Source organism: Eleutherodactylus coqui, chromosome 2 (assembly GCF_035609145.1).
Source record: "Eleutherodactylus coqui strain aEleCoq1 chromosome 2, aEleCoq1.hap1, whole genome shotgun sequence".
Taxonomy (NCBI): Eukaryota; Metazoa; Chordata; class Amphibia; order Anura; family Eleutherodactylidae; genus Eleutherodactylus; species Eleutherodactylus coqui.
The window spans coordinates 57,393,828-57,415,745 of NC_089838.1; the positions used below are offsets into that span (position 1 = coordinate 57,393,828).

At 42.6% G+C, this 21,918-nt stretch overlaps 1 protein-coding gene across 3 annotated transcripts in view; it reads right to left on the reverse strand.

The window, feature by feature from the left end:
- The window catches only part of RNF130 (ring finger protein 130), a 516,622-nt gene that overhangs the window by 235,654 nt on the left and 259,050 nt on the right, over nt 1-21,918 (reverse strand). For all 3 annotated transcript variants that reach the window (XM_066591020.1, XM_066591021.1, XM_066591019.1), the window contains exon 4: nt 19,526-19,597. In XM_066591020.1, coding sequence (XP_066447117.1) covers nt 19,526-19,597 — 72 coding nt within the window. The remainder of the gene's footprint in view (nt 1-19,525; nt 19,598-21,918) is intronic.

Consider the following 21,918-nt stretch of genomic DNA (forward strand, 5'->3'; position numbering starts at 1 on the left):
AAGGGCTATTGATAGTAAAATATTTCTCAAGTTTAGGTGTTAATAAAACCATTATCTCGGGGAGCGCCAACAAAGAATCGTTAATAGTCCAAGAGGTATTAGTAGGTTTTGACATTAAAGAGTTGCAGGTTATGGAAACTGGACTATGGTCGGACCAGGGAACAGAGAGGATTTTAGATTGTGAAATTTGGGATAGAAATGAAGCCGGTACTAATATATGGTCTATTCTCCTGTATAGAGAATGTGGGGCAGAGAAGTGTGTGAAGTCTTTGACTGTGGGATTTACTTCTCTCCAGGAGTCAACAAAATGGTATTGTGAAAAAAGTCTTTTAAGGTTATGTGAGATGGAATGCTGTGGTTGTATATGAGGCATTGGAAGGGAAATGCCGTTCCTGTCCAGGCTCGGGTCAAAGATAGAGTTGAATCTCTGCATAGGATAACTGAACCACTCTTATTCGCTTCTACCGTTTCGAGTAACTTTGTGAGAAAATTAATTTGTCTAGAGTTTGGGGCATAGTATGCTACGATGGTAATGAAGAGATCCTGAATAACACCTGTTAGGATTAGGAAGCGACCCTCAGGGTCTGATATTGCTACGGTATGGGTGAAAGGAACAGAGCGACCGAAACAGATGGTCACCTCCTTTGTTTTGGATTGTCCTATTGCTGAAAAAAAGATGGGATAATGAGGAGAAAGATAGCGCGAAGAGGAGTGGTCAGAGAAATGGGTCTCCTGTAGAGATGAGCGAACGTACTCGGCCACGCCCCTTTTTCACTCGAGCGCCGCGAATTTCGAGTACTTCTCTACTCGGGTGAAAAGATTCGGGGGGCGCCGTGGGTGAGCGGGGGGTTGCAGATGGGAGTGGGAGGGAGTGTTAGAGAGAGAGAGCCCCCCCCCCGTTCCCCATTGCTACCCCCCGCTCCACCACGCCATCCCCCGCATCTTTGCACCCGAGTAGCCAGGTACTCGAAAATAGCGATGCTCGATCGAGTAATTACTCGAAACGAGTACGTTCGCTCATCTCTAGTCTCCTGTAAACATACGATATCGGTGTGAATACTTTTGTAATAACGGAACGCTTTAGATCTTTTATTAGGGGAGTTGAAGCCCTGCACATTATGTGAAACTATTTTTAAATCTATGGGGGCGGGTTTACGAGGTTATAGAAAATTAAGAATTTTCTGGTTTTCCAGACCCGAGAGAGAGGGAGGGGGGGGGTGAAGGACGGGGGTGGTGGAAGGGATGGCCAACTGGTTAAGATAGTATTGTCCATAAGACAGGTAACTTGTAACATTAAAAGGGGTTGTCCCGTGCCGAAACTGGTTTTTTTTTTTTCAACAGCCCCCCCGTTCGGCGCGAGACAAACCCGATGCACTGGTTAAAAAAGAAAACCGGACAGTGCTTACCTGAATCCCCGCGCTCCGGTGACTTCTTACTTACCTGGTGAAGATGGCCGCCGGGATCTTCTCCCTCGGTGGACCGCAGGGCTTCTGTGCGGTCCACTGCCGATTCCAGCCTCCTGATTGGCTGGAATCGGCACGTGACAGGGCGGAGCTACACGGAGCCGCTCTCCGGCACGAGCGGCCCCATTCAGAAGAGAAGACGACCGGACTGCGCAAGCGCGTCTAATCCGGCGATTAGACGCTGAAAATTAGACGGCACCATGGAGACGAGGACGCTAGCAACGGAACAGGTAAGTGAATAACTTCTGATAACTTCTGTATGGCTCATAATTAATGCACAATGTACATTACAAAGTGCATTAATATGGCCATACAGAAGTGTATAACCCCACTTGCTTTCGCGGGACAACCCCTTTAAGGATGCCGTAGTGGTCATGGCAGCAATTGCTAACAGCAGCGGCACACTGCGAAGGTGCCGAAGAGGAACTTAGAATTATAACATGGGGGATGGAGTAAGGAGACCACTTTTTTTGGAAGGGGAAATTCAGGAAGAGGGAATTGAGAGAAGGGGATAAATAGAAAAAAAGGGGGGGGGGGGAGATCGGGGGAGAGAAAAGTTTGCTACCTGCAGTAATGGTTAGTGTGTGGTAGACTTCAAGAAATGAAAGTAGGGGGTTGTGGCTTGGAGAGGCACCAAGACGGAAGCTAAAGTTTAAGCTCCGTTCAGAGCAAGCTTACAGCTACAAATAAAGCTACAGCAGACGGGAGAAAACGTATCCACAGGACGTGGGAACATACCTGGCACCCGGCAATGTCAAGGAGAAGAACGACCAAGATGAAACCATCAAGACTGGAGGACTTTTTCCCGGCGCGCGCCTCCGCCCCTGACATGTCGGCAGAAGAAGCTTCAGCAGAAGGCACGCTGATGGAGGAAGTGCAGGAGACCTCCGATGCTGCGGAAGCAGGTGAGCCGCTGTCAGCCGGGAGGGAGAGAGAGGAGAAAGAGGAGTGCGGGGGGACTGTGAAAGAGGGATTAGCAGCGAGATCCCTGGGAGCGGGGGACAATACTAAGCACAGCAGAGAACACATAATGGCGCCGGACTCACCACCAGTAAGCGCCCCCTCCCCCACAGGCAGTCCGGAGAAACAAAGGCAGAGAATGTCTGAGGATGCCACCTCGACTGACTCAGGATTCACTACACTTTGCCCAAACCAATGAAAAAGCTGTCGCCCTGGCCAGCCTATCAGCCTCTAACAAACCTGCATCAGAACTATACATAAAAGAAATAGTTATGGCACTACATGAATCTATCCAAAAGGATCTAAAGAACCTAACTTCACATGTCGACACTTCAGTTCAAGAAGTAAACAATCGCATAGACAAGACGGAGTCTAAAATGGGGAGCTGGTCAAGTCCCACAACTCGCTGATAGACGCCCATTACGATTTGGAAGGAAATGTGGCTAAATTACAGCAAAAATTAAATGACTTAGAGGACAGAAATAGACGTAACAACGTCAAAATCCGTGGCGTCTCTGAAAAAATCTCACATGCTGAAATCATGGGATTTGTGAACCAGTTCCTTCGCAAGATCCTCCCTAGCGTTCCTGAACAAGAGCTAAAAGTCGATAGAGCCCACAGGCTCCCGCTACCGAAATTTCTTAAAGAGAGCACCCCAAGAGACATTATAGTGCGCATATACTATTACAGCACTAAGGAAGCCCTTATGAATACAGTAAGAAAACTAAAAATACTTCCAAGCCCTTACGCTGACATTCGCATCTTCACAGACCTATCACAAGCGACCATGGAGGCAAGGAGAGGCTTCGCAGAAATGACATCAGCCTTAAGAGAAGCAAATATCCCGTATAGATGGGGCTTCCCTACAAAAATTATCACAAGAGCAAACACAACTCATGTATTCTATAATCCTACATCAGCAACAGAGACTCTGAAAACTTGGGGAATTACAATCCCAAAACGGGCCTCAGCACCATCTAAGAAGCCCACTTCCGGTAAACCCGGAAAATAAGAAAAAGATGTTACGATCCACCAAAGATCCCTAAACACTTAGTGAACTCTCATCTTTCTTCCCGTCAAAATCTGACGTATGTGAGCCCTCTCACCGTAGTGACTTTACCCCCAAACTAATTATGCAAGCGCAAGCTTGTGTAGGCAACCCTTCTAAGGATTGTCCATATCCCACTTTACCTCCCACATAACACATACCTATATGCGGAGCAGAGATAGCTGCTACTTGGCCCGTGAATTACATAGCTGCTCAGCGGCTACAAGAAGACTACGGTCTTAACAGTAAAGTCAACATTCACGGTCCATTAAACCAGCTGATTGTATTTTTACATGTTGTTTATGTATGTCTGTACAGTTTTTATTTCCTGGCAAAGCTATTTACATCCATTCGACTTCCTGACCCTCCGAACAACCGTGCATCACCACAAAGATGGCTATCAAGCTGATGTCGTTAAACGCCAACGGTCTGAACACCCCCTTCAAGAGAAGTTCCGTGTGGAGAGAGGCCACCCGCCTTGGTGCAGAAATTGTATGTATCCAAGAATCACACCTACTAATCTCAGACAGTCATAGAATGTCCCACAAGAAATTCCCCCAGATAATACACGCTTGTGCACAAAAAAAGCACGCAGGCGTCTTAATAGCATTTAAAGAATCAGTTCAATTCATAACAAATAAACAAATCTGAGATCCAAAAGGACGCTATATAATATTAGTGGGTACTCTAAACAATACACAAGTGACATTAGTTAATGTATATGTCCCAAACTCAAAACAAATTAATTTTCTAAATAAAATATAAAAATAAAATAAAACAAGTAGCTAAAGGCTCTATAATAATAAACGGAGACTTTAATTTGGTACCAGACAGATATATCGACACCACTAATCATGAGACTAGAAGAGGAAAATCCTTGAGCAGCTGGATAAAGGAGGCCGCAGTTTTTGATACCTTCAGATGCCTTAATGCATCTGCAAGGGAATATTCATTTTTTTCAACAAGACACAGGTCTTTCTCCAGAATTGACCTCTGCCTGGTAGACAAATCCCTCATTACCTCAGTCAAAAAAGCTGAAGTAGGTGCAATAACTTGGTCAGATCACGCCCCAGTAGTGACCTCCCTTGCATTTGAAAGTAACCGACACACAAACAAACCATGGAGAAACAACACTTATTTAATGAAATTACCCCAAATCCAAAAAGATATACAAAATGCACTTGAGGACTACTTTACCTTAAACGATACACCTGACGTCAGCCCCGAAACACTCTGGATGGCTCATAAAGCCTACATAAGAGGCATCCTCATAAAGTTGGGAGCCAGATATAGGAAAGAGAAACAAAAAAACACTGAACTGCTGACAACAAAAATCCAGCTTTTAGAAAGCCAGATACATGCCTCCGCAACCCAACAACTATATAATGATTTATTTAAAACAAGATTGGAATTACGCAGAGAACTACAGGGCGACTTTGACAGAGAAATAACTTCTCGTCGGGCTAATATTTATGCATCTATAAATAAGCCCTCTAAATGGATGGTTAACCTAACAAAAAGGAAAACAGTCAAGGCAAAGATCCCATTTGTGTGGAATTCAAAAAACAAAGAACATAAAATATCCCACCCTAAGCAAATACTGGAGATATTCCGCTCCTACTACAGCAATTTATATAATTTAAGTGCTGATCCCCAGCTCACACACCCAACAGCAGCAGACAAAGAACTTCCTGAATAAAATTAAATTACCAACATATTGGAACGTCCGATAACAACAGCTGAGGTGGCGGAGACGATAGCCTCCATGAAATGCCACAAAGCCCCAGGCCCAGACGGGTTCTCGTCAGAATATTATAGGACTTTTTCTGGGTCGCTGTCTCCTTACCTGGAGGAGGGGGGTATGATGACCATGAGCCCCCTCCTTGAAGTGATGTCTCCTTTTTCTCCAGATAGATGTTTCCACACGTTAAAGATGAAGTAATAACACTTTTATTCCAGTATTCGCTAAAAAACGGGCAACGCGTTTCCGTGCTCACAGGCACCTTTCTCAAGCCGTGCCTGTGAGCACGGAAATGCGTTGCCCGTTTTTTAGCGAATACTGGAATAAAAGTGTTATTACTTCATCTTTAACGTGTGGAAACATCTATCTGGAGAAAAAGGAGACATCACTTCAAGGAGGGGGCTCATGGTCATCATACCCCCCTCCTTCCCAGTAAGTGTAACTCCTATGTGTTCTTGACTAACTACCATTTGTGGAAACGCACCATTCATTGAGCGCAGAAAATTTTGTTTTGCTAATAGCTATTCTGTATCCCATTTCTTTGGGACTACTCTCATATGAGAGACCCAACTATTTCCGCAGCTCTCCCCCTTTTTTTGGAGGATCAGAATTGTGTCGTTTTCCACTGATTGACGATCCTGAGGCGCTATCTGGTTATATCTCCTTACCTGGAGAGGACCCTTAACTCAGCAATCGGGAGAGGCTCCTTTCCAGAGGAAATGCTTCAAGCCACCGTGATTGTACTGCCCAAACCAAATAAGGACCCGGATGAACCAGCAAGCAAACTTCAGACCGATATCCTTGCTCAACTCGGATATTAAAGTGTATGCAAAAATAATAGCAAATAGAATGTTAAAGGTTCTCCCAGATGTTGTACACCCAGACCAAGTTGTATTTGTAAAGGGGCGGCAGGCCTCGGACGGCACGAGGAAACTCCTCAATCTCATCCATTCTTCAAAAAACTCTAAAATTCCAACAGTCATACTAGCCTTAGATGCAGAAAAGGCTTTTGACCGTGTTCATTGGGGATATGCTTTTCAAACGTTAGGCAAATTTGGTTTCGGGGAGGGGGTGGTCCGAGCCGTCCGGGCCCTGTACTCCTGCCCAACTGCCAGGGTATTGATTGATGGAACTCTCTCTGACAAATTTTTAATAACGAACGGCACACGCCAGGGCTGCCCTCTATCTCCAATCTTATATATTCTCATGGTGGAGCCGCTGGTCGAACTAGTCAGATCCTCTCTCGAGATAAGAGGAATCCCCCAAAACTTTCGCCAACACAAAATTGGCTTATTTGCCGATGACATCATTCTTACACTGTCTCGCCCCCTTGAATCCTTACGAGCAACCCATCAAATTCTAGAACAATTCACTAAAATTTCATATTACAAGCTTAACGTGACCAAATCAATAATATTAGGCGTAAATGTACCAAAAGACCTAAAATACGCAATCCAATCAGAATTCCCCTTCAAATGGAAAACAGAGGGTATCCCTTACTTGGGCACACTAATGTCAACTAACATAGATAAATTAGAAGAAACTAATTACACACCACTCTTAGAATCAATCCAAAAGGAACTAGACCACATGTCAAATATAAACCTCTCTTGGTTGGGCAGGATCATGACTTACAAAATGAAAATCCTCCCAAAAATTCTATACCTTTTCAGAGTATTACCAATCCCTATATCAAGAAGCACCCTTAAAAAACTACAAAAACAACTAACTATATTTGTCTGGAAGAACAGCGAACCACGAATTGCCTTATCAATCTTAGCTCAGCACCGAGGGAAGGGAGGTGTAGACTTCCCCAACCTAGAAAAATACTATAAAGCCACCAATCTAAACCAAACCAGAAATTGGGTAAGAAACGATAACACACCAACATGGGTAAGCATGGAAACATGCATAACCAACATACCTAAAGGCAACTTACTACTACTAGCTGCAGCACTCGAAGCTACATAGAAAAACCCTAGTCTAAAAATTACCCTAAATAACCCACCCCCCATGGTAACAACCTCAATTGAAATCTGGAAAGAATTCACAGAAAAAGTGGCTACACAAGGCACATACAAAAAACCCACCCTACCACTTGAAATACTAAAGCTATTCATACCTGACCTAAACCTTGGAACTTGGAAGGAAAAAGGGATAAAAAAAACTAGACGACTTAATGACAAACAAAGAGATATCACCTTTCGAGGTTTTATGTTTGAAATTTTACCTCTCCAAAAAAGAAATCTTTAACTACACACGAATCGCTACCTTCCTAAAAAAGTCACCTATACACAAAACTACTATCCCAGCTATAGTTCTTGAAAAAATAATGACGAACCCCTTAGCAGGCAAATCTGATACCAGACAGTTTTACGATATCCTAACGGGAAATACCAATCTAGCCAAAAAAATCACACATGATTAGCTGGGAAAAAGAACTAGGCGAAAATATCCCAACTGAATCTTGGGGAAAGGCATTTAAAATGGCAAGCGACTCCACCAGAGGACTGGGCATCTTGGAGACTCAAATGAAGATAAACCTAAGGTGGTTTATCCCCAAGTTTATTAGTCACCAGATTCCACCATACCAATGATAAATGCTGGAGGGAGTGCGGCCAAAAAGGCACACTTTCTCACATATTTTGGAAATGTCCTAAACTCCAAAACTACTGGGATTCTATTCTCAATATGCTTGATGTAATCTTAAAAACACATATAGAAAGAAAAGCCAAAGTGATTTTATTATTAATCGATTTAAACAAATACCCCCCTAACACAAGATACCTGTTAGGTCACGCCCTGATGACAGCTAAATCCCTTATAGCTAGACGATGGAGGACACCCCCCCCCCCCATCTTTTGGGGAGTTTAAAGACCGTATGGCTGAACAGCACGTATTCAAAAAGTGGATAGCGTTGAGAAACAACGCTTTGAGAAAACACAAAAAGACATGGAGTCTACGGAAACAAACCAACTAAATATCTATAGAAATGCCAGTTGTTAGTACCTGTTCTATTTTCTCTTTTAGTATAATTGTTGAAGTTATATAAGTGTCGCACACCCTACAATTTAGTACAAGAGATTGCATATGGGAAAACACACAGTTTAATCGTTAATTACCTGCAACTATTTTAAGTCAAATGTGGAATCCCAAATCTCGTGTTTGTAATCCCAAACAAAGATTTAAAGTTCGAAGCTATAAGCTTCCATAATGTCCTTGTTTCCCCTTACCCCCCAGCCCTACCCTTCCCTTACCTTTCCCTCTATATAAAAGATATAATATGCAATGTTACTGAAAACCTGCGTAATTGAAACTACTGTACTGTACTGTACTCACAATGTTGTATATTTTGAAAATGTCAATAAAAATTCAATATTAAAAAAAAAAAGAAAATAAATGAAAGTAGGTATCTTACTCACAGCAACAGCTAAAGGATGAACATGTAACCAACATCAAATAACAATCATCCTAATCAAGAGTCTCGTTATCAAACCCTATATGTCAGATCCTGAGCTAGAGAGGAAAATAAACATGACAGAATATTTTAACAGGGCTATGTGGTCATCATGGTGGCGATTGTCCTGCGTGAGAGAAGGAATGTCCTGTACCTCTGCTATTGTGGGGCTATATAGGACTAATAGGAGAGTTCCAAACTAGTTTAAGGTTCTAGTCCTGCCATGAATCTCTGTAAGGAGAAAAAGGGTTAGGCATTATGTGGAGGGTTCGTCAGGGTTTTAATTTTTTTTTGTAGATTTCATATGTCCCTGTAGGGAAGTTGAACTTGCGATCCTATGGTCGCTCTGATAGTACATTGTAGTACTTCTGTACAGCAATGCATTATCGCTATTTATAGCAATCACAGACCATGGCAGACCCAGACGCCAATGTCTGGCATCTGTTCTTACACGGCAGAGGGCGTCTGACATCATAAGCAGCAGCCTTCCTCTACAAGCCCTTTACATGCCATGATAAACACTTATTGTAACCTGTAAGGGTTAACAGAGGCAGGCTGGCTGTCAATTACGTGGGTTTATGTCACTTCTCCCACCCACAGTGACGCCATAGTAATGGAGCGCAAGCTGCGCGCGCAACAGAGCCTCTCCATTCACTTTCAATAGCCAAAGTGCTATCAAAATTGCCATTTGCTTTATTTACCTAAAATTATGTTTTTGTGCTGAAAAACCACTCAAAGTACTTGTCACTAGAGGTCTCCCTTCCACCTAGCTTGCGGTCCATGGTCTGCTGTCAAATGAATGACACCAAACACCCAAAGGGCAGAAGAGGACGAACAATCACAGTGCTGATGGAACTGTATAGAGAGCGGAGGGGAAGTGAGAGACAAGAAACAAACTCACAGACATGCCTGCAAGCTAACACTAAGTCACTGTTTACCATGTCTTTCCTACATGATTGGGTTAGAGACATAGACCAGAATTCTCTGAACAGTCTAGAGGATAGCACAGCAGCCAGTCTCCTCGCAACAGTTTAGAGAGAACTGAGAATGAGATATAAAGACTGCAGAGGGGGGAAAATACAGAATACATGTAATTAAATGTCCAGATATTGTGTTATTCTTCATCTACAAACAGCAGACCTATAAATCACTGTATAGCCAGAGTGATGATAGGTGGCAGATTGCTTATTTGCGAATTAACACCCTCTGGTATGAACAACGGTAAATAAATAACATAGTAACATAGTATGCAAAGCTGAGAAAAGACAAATGTCCAACTGGTTCAGCCTGTTTCCACCCCACCTTGTTGATTCAGAGGAAGACAAAAGAAAAAAAAAAAAAAAACTCAGAAGCGAATTTACCCCATTTTGGGGGAAACACATTCCTTCCTGACTCCATAATGTCAGTCAGAATAATCCCTGGCTCAATATTTGAAAGTTCCTAGCCGACTACAAGACCCGAATCAACAACCCCTCTGGTTACTTAATATCTATATCCTGTAATAGCATAGCACTGTAAAAAGATGTCTAGTCTCCTCTTAATGATCTGACATGATCGACCCTTCATAAACCTTTGCGGATGAGGAGTTATACCGTTGTTTTTCCCTAGGTATTCCACAATGGCATCTCTCAGAAACCCCTTTAATATTTTTCCAATTATTAAAGTGAGACTTAAGGTCTATTTACATTGAAAGATAATCGCTCAAATGACATTTTGAGTTAAGGTTTTGAACGATCATCTTTGCATAACTCTAAGTAGCTAATTAGCTACTCAACAGTTAATGTGGGCGGAGCGGGATATTGCTGTGATAGCTCTGAGAACAAAGCAGCTGTTTTGTATGCGCAAACAGCTGCATTGTTCTTGTAGCTTTCAGCTGGTGTTCCACTGAGAACTGCCAGCAAGATACTAGCTGAAAGAATACCATCAGCACTGCCCACTGAGTAAACCTGCGTGCGGCGCTGATAACAGTCATCCGTGATTTCTAGCTTGCTAGAAATCACCGATGAACGAATAGGGCACGAAAAGTGCATGATGGCCACGCGTTTAGACGCAACAGTTATCACTCAAACGATGGCTTTTGAGCAATAATCGTTGTGTCTAAATGGGCCTTCACTGGCCTGTACTTACCAGGCTCTCTTCTTGACACCTTTTTGTATATTGAAACTACATTGGCAATGGGCCTATACAGTGGTACAATCTGGTCCCAACAGAGTCCCTAAATATAAGAAATAGCAGTTCCCTCGGGTGTATTCCATCTGGGCCCCACGATTTGATGATTTTAAACTTTTTTTCCCCATATCTGCACTTCCTCCTGCATTAGGCAGGTGATATTTCGTAGGGGGTTAATTTAATTCCCCTGCATCTTAGGTGACATTTCTTTTTCCTATGTGAATATACTTGAGAAAAAGCTATTTAATAGATTCGCCTTACCCCTTTATATTCTATGATTTCTCCTGCATTATTTGTTAAAGGGCCAGTGTTTCCAGTGCAAATACATTTACAGTTTATATAATTGAAAAATAGTTTAGGGTTATTCTTGCTCTCTTTGGTGATCAGTCTTTCTGCCTGCTTCTAGGCAGTTGTGATGTTTTACTTACATTAGTTTTTCCCTTGTATGCTTTTAGAGCTTCTTCACTGCCTTCTTGTATTAGTAATTTAAACACTTTTTTTTTTCGTTTATTGCCCCTCTTTCAGTCTTGTTGAGTCACATTGGTTTCCTTCCACTTGTAGTTCTTTTATTTTTAAAGGCTATGAACTGCTCACATGAGGTAATTAGGATGCTTTTAAAGTTCTCCCATTTGTCGCCTGTACTATTTTTGAGAACGTTGTCCCATTTAATGTTGCAGAGAGTAATTCTGAGCTGATCAAATTTTGCTTTATTAAAGTTGACTTTTTTTGTCGCTCCCTGATAGGCTTCCTATTAAGTGACAGCTGAAAATCTAATCTATTATGGTCACTATTTCCCAAGTTTCCCTCAATCTGCACCCCTGTGATTCTGTCCGGTCTACTGGTAAGTCCAGGATGGCCCTCCCTCTAGTTGGCTCCCGTATAAGTTGGGTAAGGTAGTTATCTTTAATTGTTCTCAAGAAGTTATCACCCCTGTGAGATTCAAAGGTTTCCTTTTTCCATATTATATCTGGATAATTAAAATCTCCCATAATAATTACTGCATAGCGGTTTCACACCTTTTCTACTGGTCTTTGTAATAAGTTCCCAGTTTCTTCTGTTACTTTTGGTCGCCTTTAGCAAACTCTAATCAGGATTTTATTAGTCTTTCCTTCCTGTATTTCTACCCACAGAGATTCCACCGTTCATCTCTTACATCTATATCTTTTCGTAGCCTCGGCATGAAGTAGATTTTAACGTACAAACACTTTTCCCCCACCCCCACCTTTCTGGTTCTTACGGTCTCTTCTTAAAAGATTGTAACTCTGTAAATTCACTGCCCAGTCACACTTGTCATTAAGCCATGTTTCTCACTTCAAGCTCACCCACTTTACTGATCAGATTCTTATTATATAATTTATATGGTTGGGGTTACTGTTTGTTTTTATTATGCTACTCATGGTCCCATGGTATAATTGTATCTTGACACCACCAGGAAGTACTGGTGGAGTCAAGAGTGACAGGGGGGGGGTGATGCCCCCTGTTGCTGATTGGCTGCCGACATGCCTCCCCTGCAAATCCTGCCAGGTCAGTATAATGCTCACACGCCCCCTCTCCCCTGTTATGGCGGATGTGTTGCAGCGCTCCTCCGGCCCAGCAGCGTGCTCATGTCCACCTCGCTGTCCACACTCACCCCCCCCCCCCCCCTTGGTGTCGCCGATCAGTTGCTGTGCTCCTCCGGTCCTAGGAGCACTGCCCTCCGCTGCTGGCACTAACCCTCCCCCGCTATCAGCGATCTGCATCAGCGCTCCTCTGGTCCTAGCCGAGCCGTTCCACCGATGCTAGCAGCGTGCAAATCTTCACCCTGCAAAACTGCTCTTCTCCTCCGCTCCACACACTTACCCAGACCACAATGTAAGCGCAACTGCATGGGGGAGGATAATGTTGGTACCGATTTTATCCTAGGCTGCAGGGTTAGGGTAAGTTTTCCTGCTAGGCTTTGATTCTTAGCTGTCAATACTTGCATTTTACAGCTGTTACATAGAAGCATTTACACATAATTGAAGCCGAACAGGAAAACTTACATGCTAGGCTAAAATCACTACCAACACTGCTAGCACCTTAACAAATTAGGCCAATTGGGAGCTAGGGGTGTGACAAGGGCGCTCCTCCATACCAGGCCTGTCCCATACCAGACCTCTAGCTTGCGTTGGCGTCAAGATACAATAATACCTGGTCCCATTAGCTGTTCTATCTGTTCTAACTGTACTAACTGTACTAACCCCATCCCCTCGCTCAAGCCCAATTTCCATTCCTTGATCCCAGTACTCTGTCTACACTGTCTTCCCCCTTATCTCTCTTGCTGCCTGTCCCCCGATCCCTAGTTTAAACACTCCTCCAACCTTCTAGCCATCTTCTTCCCCAGCACAGCTGCACACTCCCCATTGAGATGCAACCTATCATAAGGGTAGAGCTTGTAGCCGAGAGTGAAGACAGCCCAGTTCTCCAGGAACCCAAACCCCTCTTGCTTACACCAAATCTAGAGCCACTTGTTTACCTCTCTAATCTCCCGCTGCCTTTCTGCTGTGGTTCGTGGTATAGGTAAGGAATAATGACGGGAATTATTTCACTTAATATAGCAGGGTCCAACTTCACCTTTCAATTTACCCCTATATTGAGCAAGCTTGGTTCTGATGCTGTATTTCCAACTTTAGCTTGGTTCTGGTGCCATATTTATGCCAGAAGCTCAATTTAACTACTTTATGCCCTTAGTGAACTTTGTTCTGATGCCGTATGTACTAAGCTTTGTCCTGTTGCTGTGGTTATTATAAGCTCGATATTGGTACTGTATGTATGTGCGTACTGGACTTGGTTCTGGCACTGTATTTATGTTACAACAGACACCATTACTGTGTGGAGGCACAAAGAGAAGTGGACTGGATTGGACATGTGGTTTAAGATTTTAAACCTATTGCTACATGTACCCAGCTTCAGAAAACACCCTTTAAAATACTGCATATGCCCCAGTTCTACTACCGGACTCTATATATAAAGACAGAGTGAAACTGGCTAGAAAGATTTTTTTAATAAGGTCATCTGCAATAGGATGCATGGGGTTAAATAAATCACGTGTTTAATTTCACTGTAGGGTTAAGCTAGTACAATTTGCTACATTTTAAAGACAGCATTGTTGAAGTGTCTGTGGGTTTTCTACATAAATTTTACATTTCAGGAAGTGACATAGAATACCGCTGTGTGGTGTCTATGACCAAACAGCATAGTAAATGTGCTTATTAGCATGCTAGGAGACATCTAGGCCAGGCTCGGATTTCACTGGAATTGCTATAAAAATAGAAAACATCGTAAGAGATTGTGCTATTAAATAAACCGATATTTAAGTGTTCAGGGCTTGCTGGGGGATTACAGGACATGATCCTGCCTATATATCATATAATCTCTTGCAGAACTACACAATATGTGGATACAGTAATAAAATTAAAATTTCGTTTACAGCCTTTAGGGCTTATTCACATGGGTACATGCAGATTTAAGCCGGTGAATACACTGCGTATTCACAAGCCAAAACTACCAATATTCACGGTGTATTCTGCGCATTCTTGCAGGAGTGTTTGTGCTCATAGACATTGCGTATTTAGATGCATGCAAAAAGAACAACTATTGCGCATATCACTGTGTATTTACGCAATCCCATTGACTTTAATGGGTTATTTCAGTGCGCACCTTGATAGGATAATGCTGTTTTTTTCATGGGACTGAAAGTCATGTGAAAAATATGCTTGCCTTAATGCCCCAATGCAAATCAATGGGGATTCAGCAGCAAGTAATATGCAGTGCAAATACGCCAACGTGAATAAGCCCTTAGTGGATATTGCAGCTGAAAGATGTGAAGCATTGTGCATTAACGTAGTATATGGTGACAGTGCGTGCTGCCAATAGAGGCAAACCATGTGACTGCTATGAGACCCACGGGGGGGGGTCCCTGGGCCGAATGGCACCACCCCATGCTCCATAGCTCCTGAACCACTGGCCAACAGTAAAAGTTTGAGGACATACTCCCACTGATGCTGGTCGGAGCACTCTGTGCACAAGCCAACTGCTTTCGTACCTGCTGTCTACAGTGTGCAGGAGACTAGAAGAGGAGTTGGAGGGTGCACCGAGCAATCTGGCCAGCATCAGCATATTGTTTACAATGCCCACGGTATGATGTTAGAGAGATGTCATTGAGTCGTCAAAGTAAACCAGCTGGAGACTAACGTGACTTCACAACCAATCTCTGTCTACAGTCTTTATGTCATATGGAACACCATTGGTATGGTAAGATTGACTTGAGTATCTTGACAGTTTAATTAAAGGAGCATTCCCATTTCGGAATAACCCTTTAAACCATGTTCGCATCTGAGTTGGGTGTGGTCATGGATCTGGTACAAAATCCCACACAAAACAGCAAAGCACAGCGCTTTCTTTGGTCCTGTAAAATGCTACACGGCATGACAGAAACTCAACAGATCCTTTGGACACAGCTGGGGTGCCTGATATGGACAGCGGCCTGGAAATGTATTTACAATAGCAATATTTTGCATATTGTGACTGGGATAGCGAGCATTTTATTTATTTTGTTCTATTCTATTAAATATTTTACTTCTGCAGTATTCTAAATAAGGTTATTTTGCATTTTTTGTCTCCTCAGTTTTTGAACAGTTTTTTTTTTTTTGAAGATATGTTTATGCTCCATACGGATATGTTTGGAGCAATAACTATTTAAGGTAAGAACATTAGGGATTTGTATATTTCATTTTTTATTTAGCCCCCGGTATAATGCACCATCTGCGCATGCGCCGAGAACATCAACTGACCTTCCCTGTGCTATTGGGGGAATAAAAGAATGCAGGCTATCTGTAAGCAGAGAGATGGTGAGGGAACATGTAGCTACCTTAAATGAATTCAAGTCTCAAGGTCCAGATGAATTACAGCCTAGGATACTAAACAAAGCAGCGGAGGTAATTGCTGAACCACTCGCCATAATTTTTGAAAATTCCTGAAGAATAGGTGAAGTCCCAGAAGATTGGAAAAGGGCAAATGTTGTCCCTATCTTCAAAAAAAAAAAAAAAAAAAAAAGAAGGTGGATCCAGGAAACCACAGGCCTGTGAGCATGACTTCTATACTGCAAAGATCTTTGAACAAATTATTAAACAGCATGTATGCAAGTACTTGGATGAAAATGGAGTAATTAACGAGAGCAGCATAGGTTTGTAACAAACAAGTCATGCCAGACTAATCTAATTTCCTTCTATGATAGTATCACTGACTGGGATGATCAGGGAAATACGGTGGATATAGTTTTTCTTGACCTTAGTGAAGCATTTGACAAAGTATCTCATACCATACTTATTGAAAAAATGACTAAATATGGGATTAACAAGGCAATTGTTAGGTGGATTCAGGACTGGCTGAGTGATCGTACTCAAAGAGTGGTCATAAATGGCTGCACATCCAAGTGGAAGAATGTATCAAGTGGGGTACCACAAGGCTCTGTCCTGGGCCCAGTGTTGGTCAACATTTTTATAAATGATCTGGAGGAGGGAATTGATGGGAAACTGATCAAATTTACTGATGACACAAAGCTAGGAGGGATAGCTAACACTAGGGAAGAGAGAGAGAGAGTATTCAAAAAGATCTAGAAAAGCTTGAACAGTGGGCGACGACTAACAGAATGGTATTTAGCAAGGAGAAATGCAAAGTCCTACATTTGGGCAAGAAAAAAAGCACATACAGAATGGGAGAAATTGAGCTAAGCAGCAGCACATGTGAAATAGACTTGGGTATACTAATAAATTATAGACTGAACATCAGTCAACAATGTGATGCAGCAGCCAAAAAGACAAACACAATTCTGGGATGTATTAGGAGAAGCATAGAGTCTAGATCACGTGAGATCATTATCCCCCACTACTCTTCCTTAGATATACCTCATCTGGAATACAGTGTCCAGTCCTGCGCACCCCACTTTAAAAAAGACAGACAAACTGGAGCAAGTTCAGAGAAGAGTAAGGCCGCCTGCACACGGGCGGAAATCGCGGGATTTCCGCCACTAAAAGCTTGCATAGGAGTGCATTACACTACGCACTCCTATGCAGACAGCCGCGGTTTGGCCGCGCGAAATGTCGCGCGGCAAACAAACCGCGGCATGTCCTATTTCTGTGCGGGGCTCGCAGAGCCTCGCACAGAAACGTCACTCACCCAGCCGCCGGCTCCGGTGTGCGCATGCGCCGGCTGCCCGTCAGCCGGCACATGAAAGAGCCGGGGCCGCCGGGCGCGGGTGAGTACGCGCTCCTCCCTGCAGGCGCTCGGGTCGGGTCCCGCGGCGAGAATTCTCGCCACCGGATCCAACCCGCCCGTCTGCAGGCGGTCTGCAAATCATGTCCTATGGGGAACGGTTAAAGGATCTGGGAATGTTTAGCTTGCAAAAAAGAAAGCTGAGAGGAGACTTAATAGTTGTCTACAAATATCTGAAGGGCTGTCACAGTGCAGAGGGAGCTGCACCATTCTCATTTGCACAAGGAAAGACTAGAAGCAATGGGATAAAACTGACCTCTGTGAAGTCAGCACCCCATCTTTCAAAAAAGTTAATTTTTTCATAAGTTCTGGATGCACCCCAAAGAGTTCTAGAGTTCCCAATTAATTTTAAAAATAGTTCTAGCGAATTAAGCAAAAAAAATCAACAAATGTATCTCTGGGGTGCTAACTTCCAAAAATGATATTACTAAATCAGTGAGAACTTTGTAAATATGGGTTCTAGAGCTTCGAGCATTAAGAGTTTTCTTCAGAACTCTTGAGGTGCTACCAAGAACTCTTATAAAATCACGGCATTTCCCAAAATTTTTTTTACACATAACTACTGAAATTTTTTGATCTGGCATCTAAAAATCAGCGAGAACATTGTAAATATTGGTTCTAGAGCTTCGAGCATTAAGAGTTTTCTTCAGAACTCTTGAGGTGCTACCCAGAACTCTTATAAAATCGTGGGATTTCCCCAAATTTTTGTTTACACAACTGAAATTTTTGAATCATGTGTAAAAAAACTTTTGGGAAATCCCACGATTTTATAAGAGTTCTGGGTAGCACCTCAAGTGTTCTGGAGAAAACTCAATGCTCGAAGCTCTAGAACCCATATTTACAAAGTTCTCACTGATTTAGTAATATCATTTTTGGAAGTTAGAACCCCAGAGATACATTTGTTGATTTTTTTGCTTAATTCGCTAGAACTATTTTTAAAATTAATTGGGAACTCTAGAACTCTTTGGGGTGCATCCAGAACTTATGAAAAAATTAACTTTTTTGAAAGATGGGGTGCTGACTTCACAAAAGGTATAAAACTGAAAGGGAGGAGACACAAAATAGATATAAAAAAAAAAAACTTTCTGACAGTGAGGGTGATCAATGAGTGGAACAGGTTACCACGGGAGGTGGTGAGTTCTCCTTCAAGGGAAGTGTTGAAACAAAGGCTGGACGAATATCTGTCTGGGATGATTTAGTAAATCCTGCACTGAGCAGGGGGTTGGACCCGATGATCCTGGAGGTCCCTTCCAACTTCACCATTCTAGGATTCTAGGATTCTATGAGATATGGCTTGGTTGGCATATCTGTTGTGCTCCATTCAGCACTCTTATCGCGAGTGGTGGCCGATTCCGCGCATGCTCAGTAGGAGGGCTTTTTGTTACTTTAGTGATGAGACTCCTGGCCACAATCCCACGGTATACTCAAGCGCATGCGGCGCTCAGACGCTGCTTAACACGATAGTTATGATACTTTCCATTTGACTTATACTGATTGCTGCTGCAAGCTCTTGTTCCCACAGCTGTGTTCCATGGCCAAGTGAGTGTTTATACCGGTTGTGCGAGTGTCCTGTATGTTTGTAATTGGTGCACATTTGTATTTATTGTGGGGCTGGTGGGAATCTCTTCAGCTTGACAAACACTCCACCTGGAGTTGAAACTTTGCTTACATGCATTTTTTTAAAAACTTGGATCAATAAAAGGAGAATCGTATGTGATGCATTGATTTTCACAAATCCAGTCGGTGATGCTGCCCTGCTTGTATTTTTTAGAAACTCAACAGACTCCCATTATAGGCAATGGGGTTTGTTGAGCTAGGTTCATATCCTTGATGTTCTAGATTCTGCACTTTGGTGATTTGTTCTTTGAACCTTGTGTGGAAGTTTCTACGGTGGTCCAAATAGCAGTTTTCCCCTACATGCCTACTGCGTCCATAGGCTCCTATTTACCTAAAATACGCAAAAAGAATGACCCTTTGAGGTACGTTCAGGAGGTATACACTTTTCAGGGCAGTAATATGTGGAAAAGGAATGTATACTGCTATATATACAGTGCCTTTACTCCAGATCCTATAGGTGACACTAGCCACTGTATGTTATGTAGTTGCATAGGTCAAGCCTACATTCATCTTCTATGTTGTGAGATTTTCTTGGTGTATGCACCAAATGCAATGTCAGCAGAGTCTTTTAAGTAGAGTGCAGGAAACACACTTGTCAATAAGGCCTAACTTGAACCACCCATCCATAAAATACCAGACATTAAATTCAACTCTGGTTTCCACTGGCAGAAGACACAGATGGGATATCCACAGACATCGGATCATTGATTAATCTGCAAAACAAACACCTAATGTGCCCAACTGGTCATCAAATGTTGACTTAAATCAGAGACTGTTACCTTATCTCCTTTCCTGACCGTCCTTGTCGTAAGTTTCCCAATGGCTTTCTTTGCTGCATCTCCAAGCCGTCTCTGTGAAAACCACAAGAGAAATAGATCGGTGTTACAATGTGTGAAAAGCATGTACTGTACAAACCGCCTACACAATCTATAGAATACGTGAGGATTTTAGGCAAAGTACGCAATGTGTTTTATTTAAAAACGCTACACACTTTCCGTAAGCATTATACAGAGTGACAAGTACTATTCAGGCAAATTCTGAAAAGAGAAACATTGAAAGGCCTTCATGGAAAAAAAGAAAATCTATGCTACATTTTTTCGGACTATAAAATGCATCCCAGATTTAGACAACAGTAAACAAGAAAAAATATGTTATACTAGCTTGCCCGTCACGCGTTGCTGCGAAGACAGACAGACAGACATACATTCGTTTTTATATATCTAGATAACAACCAATCACAGCACAGCTTTCATGTTACCTCAGCTTTATAATATATAACACCCAATCACAGCGCAGCTTTCATGTTACCTCAGCAGTATAATATATAACAACCAATCACAGCGCAACTTTTATTCTGCCTCAGCAATATAAAAATAGCAACCAATCACAGCGCAGCATTCATTTTACCTCAGCGGTATAATATATAGCAACCTGTTGCAGCCGTTCTGAGGCCTGCACTTTGCTTGCAGGCCAGACCAGGTTTTGGGTGTGCCCTTGCTTCTCCTGGAGCTGAGGGGTGTGGTAGTTGCAGGAGTAACGTCAGTCAGCACCTGGTGCTGAATAGCCTGGCTCCTACTTAAGCAGTGCCAGCATGATCTCCTCTGTTGGTCAATCCTTCAGTTACCTTTGGACAGCGACGGAGGAACACACCTTGGCTAAAGCTCCTAGCTAAGTTCTTTTATGCTTTGTTTGGTTTTCTGTTACCTTTCTTTTGTGCTAGGGCTCACTGACAGGGATTGGTCAGTGGCCCGGGCTCGCACTTGTCAGAGCGGTCAGTCCACCGAGTAGGCAGGGCCCCCTCCCGGGTTAGGGGACGATAGGGAGAGAATTCCCCTTAGTTTTTGTTTCCTTTTGCACAGTTGTGCTTTTTGTTTATGTTTTTGAGGTTGCACGTCCGGAGGACGCAACACAACCAATCACAGCGCAGCTTTCATGTAACCTCAGTAGTCTAAGTAGCAACCAATCACAGCACAGCTTTCATGTTGCCTCAGCAGTATAAGAAATAGCAACCAATCACAGCACAGCTTTCATTTTACCTCAGCATTCTTAATATCCAGCAATTGTCTTGTGAAACGTTCGGCGGATGCATCATTTTGTAGTTGAACACGCTTGCTCGTAATGCCTTTTGCTTTTGTGCTTGAGATGGAAATCAAATGATCTTTGTCTGGGGGGCATAACTGTTGACGATGCTCGCACGCCCGCCACCTATCGTAGGATAGATGTACTATGCCAGCAATCTTCCCAGGAGTGTACTCAACAACTTCCCGAAGTTTCATGGTGACTGGATGAATGTTGCAGTAATGCATGACAGACAGACAGACCTTTATATATATATATCTATATATATATATCTATATATATATCTATATATATATATATATATATATATATATATATATATATATATATATATATATATATACATATACATCAGGAAGTGAGAGAATTAGATTCCGTATGTAAAATTTGGACACTAATTCTTTTGCGCTTAGAATTGAATAATCGAGTTGAGACCCATTAACTTTTCCTATTTATGACATAATCAATGCTCGTGCCAAATTTCATGTTTCTGCGACATCGGGGAGTGAGAGAATTAGTGGCAATTACGGAAATCGAAAGATCTACGTGGGGGGCATAACTGTCGAAGACGCTCGCACGCGCACCATTTATCGTAGGATAGATGTACTATGCCAGTAATCTTCCCAGGAGTGTACTCAAGAACTTCCCAAAGTTTCATGGCAATCGGATGAATGGTGTAGTAGCGCATAAAGGACAAACAGACAGACAGACATACATTCATTTTTATATATATAGATTAATTCACACGGTCCGGAGGTCTAAGGCCCAATGTCCACGGGCAAATTTGATTTGCGGAATCCACAAGGGAGATCCGCAAATCAAGCCGCTTATAGTGATGCATGGGCGTCTGCAAATGGAATAAAACATGTAGTTTTGATCTGCAGACCTTTTGGTCTAGAAAACAAATTACACTATGCTCCACTTTTGTACGGATCGCGAAGGGACTGCTTCCATTGAAGTCAATGGAAGCCGTCCAATCCACGGCACACTCACAGCGGTCACTGTAGACGCACCGAGAAACGGTGGGAAAGGAGGAGATTTTTTTTTAAAAAAAAGGTTAAAAAAACCCCAAACAAACAAACTGTACTGCGCA